The sequence below is a fragment of the Haematobia irritans genome, chromosome 1 (assembly GCF_050003625.1).
Source record: "Haematobia irritans isolate KBUSLIRL chromosome 1, ASM5000362v1, whole genome shotgun sequence".
NCBI classification, from domain to species: Eukaryota; Metazoa; Arthropoda; class Insecta; order Diptera; family Muscidae; genus Haematobia; species Haematobia irritans.
In genome coordinates, this window is record NC_134397.1 from 279,660,763 (window position 1) to 279,662,973 (window position 2,211).

Consider the following 2,211-nt stretch of genomic DNA (forward strand, 5'->3'; position numbering starts at 1 on the left):
TTGCAGTATTCGTTTGCATGGACACATCTCTAGTAGGGTTGTTGGTATTAAAATAGAGCAGCCACTTGATGGTTCAAAAAAAGGAACAAAACATCTCAAGAGTAGTTCATTTCGAGTAATAATGTTTGGAGAGTACGATCAGTATTTAAGGCGTAACAAACCAGAGAATAATCAACAAACGCTGAGTACTCCTTGTGAAGTAAAGACCTTAGACGAGCAAAAGACAAAAAGAAAATAAAAATATTCATAAAATAAGAAAACAAAATTCCGAAAATGTTAACAAATATGGAATGTGCTAATAGTGCTATATCTGGTATCGGTAAAGTGCTAACCACTCCTTTCTCGATTAATGACATATTGACGCGCAATCATGCCAACGAGCGCCGACTGTCACGCACAGATTCCGAGTTGGAATTATCCGCTGTAAATATGCGTGGCAGTAGTGATTCTAGTTATAAATGTAATCTATCTATGTCGGATAATATATCGAATCCCAGTCCATCGGATGTGAAAATGGAATCAGCTTTAAGGTCAGGAAATTATAGATCCCATTTCTACGCTTCAGCAGCAGCAGCAGCCGTCAACCTGGACAATAATACCCATCACCATTCGGATTATGTTTCACACAAATTGGGATATTTTGGAGCTGCAGCAGCGGCAGCTGTATTAGCAGGTAGCCGCTCTGAGTGTCCATTGGATATGAGACGTTGTGCCAGCAATGATTCGGGTAAGTTCAAATTTTTGTTTAGTGTAAAAAGCCACATTGAACATTACAAATTGAAAGACGTACAAGATACTTATTTGCGAATTTTCCTTTTGTTATTTTAGATTGTGACTCTCCTCCCCCATCGTCTGGTAATAACTCATCGAGTCGTTATACCTCTCCCGGAAATGATGGTTCCTTGTCACCCCTTCAAGATGACATGCAATCGAGCAGTTTAGCTCGCAAGAAACGTTCGCGAGCCGCTTTTAGTCATGCTCAGGTTTTTGAACTGGAGCGTCGCTTTGCTCAACAACGCTACCTTAGTGGCCCCGAACGCTCCGAATTAGCTAAGACACTGCGTTTGACGGAGACACAAGTAAAAATCTGGTTCCAAAATCGACGATACAAGACCAAGCGTAAACAAATTCAACAGCATGAAGCCGCTCTCATGAATGTTGCCGCCAGCAAACGTGTACCAGTACAGGTTTTGGTTAGGGAAGATGGTACCACCACATACGCCCATATGTTTCCCCATGCCGCAGCTGCAGGATATCCACATAGCTTGGATCCAACTCTGTTGAATATCTACAGGCATCAATTACAAATGGCATATGGTGTAGGAGTTCCCCAAATGCCTTTTCCTTACTTCCCATACCCCCATGCGGCAACAGCAACCAGTGGTAAAATACCACAACCTATACCACCCCCCTCGAATGGACATGGTCAGCAAGGACCAATTGGAAACAGTTCAGCAAGTCATTATTTGAATACTTCATCAGCCTCGTCATCACCAACCCACCTAAATCACTGCACACCAAGTTCAAGTCCTACCGAAAGTTCCGGCGTTAATAATTCAACACCCCAAAATACTGCAACGCGCACTTGTACTACCAAATACGATTTGTCTATGGATCAGGACAGTGAAACGCAGTCGGGGTCTGAAGATTGTGAAGAGAATGTGGAAATCGACTAAGAAATTCCAGTGCGTTTTTTGAGGCTGAAGGAGAATAATATCTGTGTCTTGTGATAGAAAAGTTATAATTTTCATTTAATAGTTTAGAGTATTTTAATTTTATAGTGAATTTTTTAAGTGGACAGGCATAGAAGCATATTGCCCGAATTATGTATACAGCTAAAGAAGCCAAAGATTAATTGTGTAAGTTTTTTTATAGATAGTCTCATTTTTAAGTTTTATTGAGTTATTTTAGTGTTTAAGAAGACAACAAATTCATTGTAATGGACGAGAATGTGAAAAAAAATAAAATTACATTGAAAAGAAACAAATGTGTAAATTTTGGTTTTGGGAAATATTCTACAGATGCGGATACGTCTGATAAGTCAGCCCATAATTTGAAGTTGTAGTGATTGAACTTCACTCTTTCCCAACAAAAACGAGCTTAATGAAGAATGTTTCGTAAGTTTAACGAAGAGAATTCTTTCGGTGTACAGACAATGTGGAACACACGTTACACTCAAAAAAAGTGGATCCTCTATTTAACTAAAGCCAA

At 39.6% G+C, this 2,211-nt stretch overlaps 1 protein-coding gene across 1 annotated transcript; it reads left to right on the forward strand.

The window, feature by feature from the left end:
- Positions 1-200: 200 nt before the first annotated feature.
- On the forward strand, positions 201-1,956 carry bap (NK3 homeobox bagpipe). Its single transcript, XM_075288622.1, has 2 exons — positions 201-727; positions 829-1,956. The coding sequence occupies exons 1-2, from the start codon at positions 274-276 to the stop codon at positions 1,674-1,676; spliced, it is 1,302 nt and encodes a 433-aa protein (XP_075144737.1). The 5' UTR covers positions 201-273; the 3' UTR covers positions 1,677-1,956.
- The last annotated feature ends 255 nt before the right edge of the window (positions 1,957-2,211 follow it).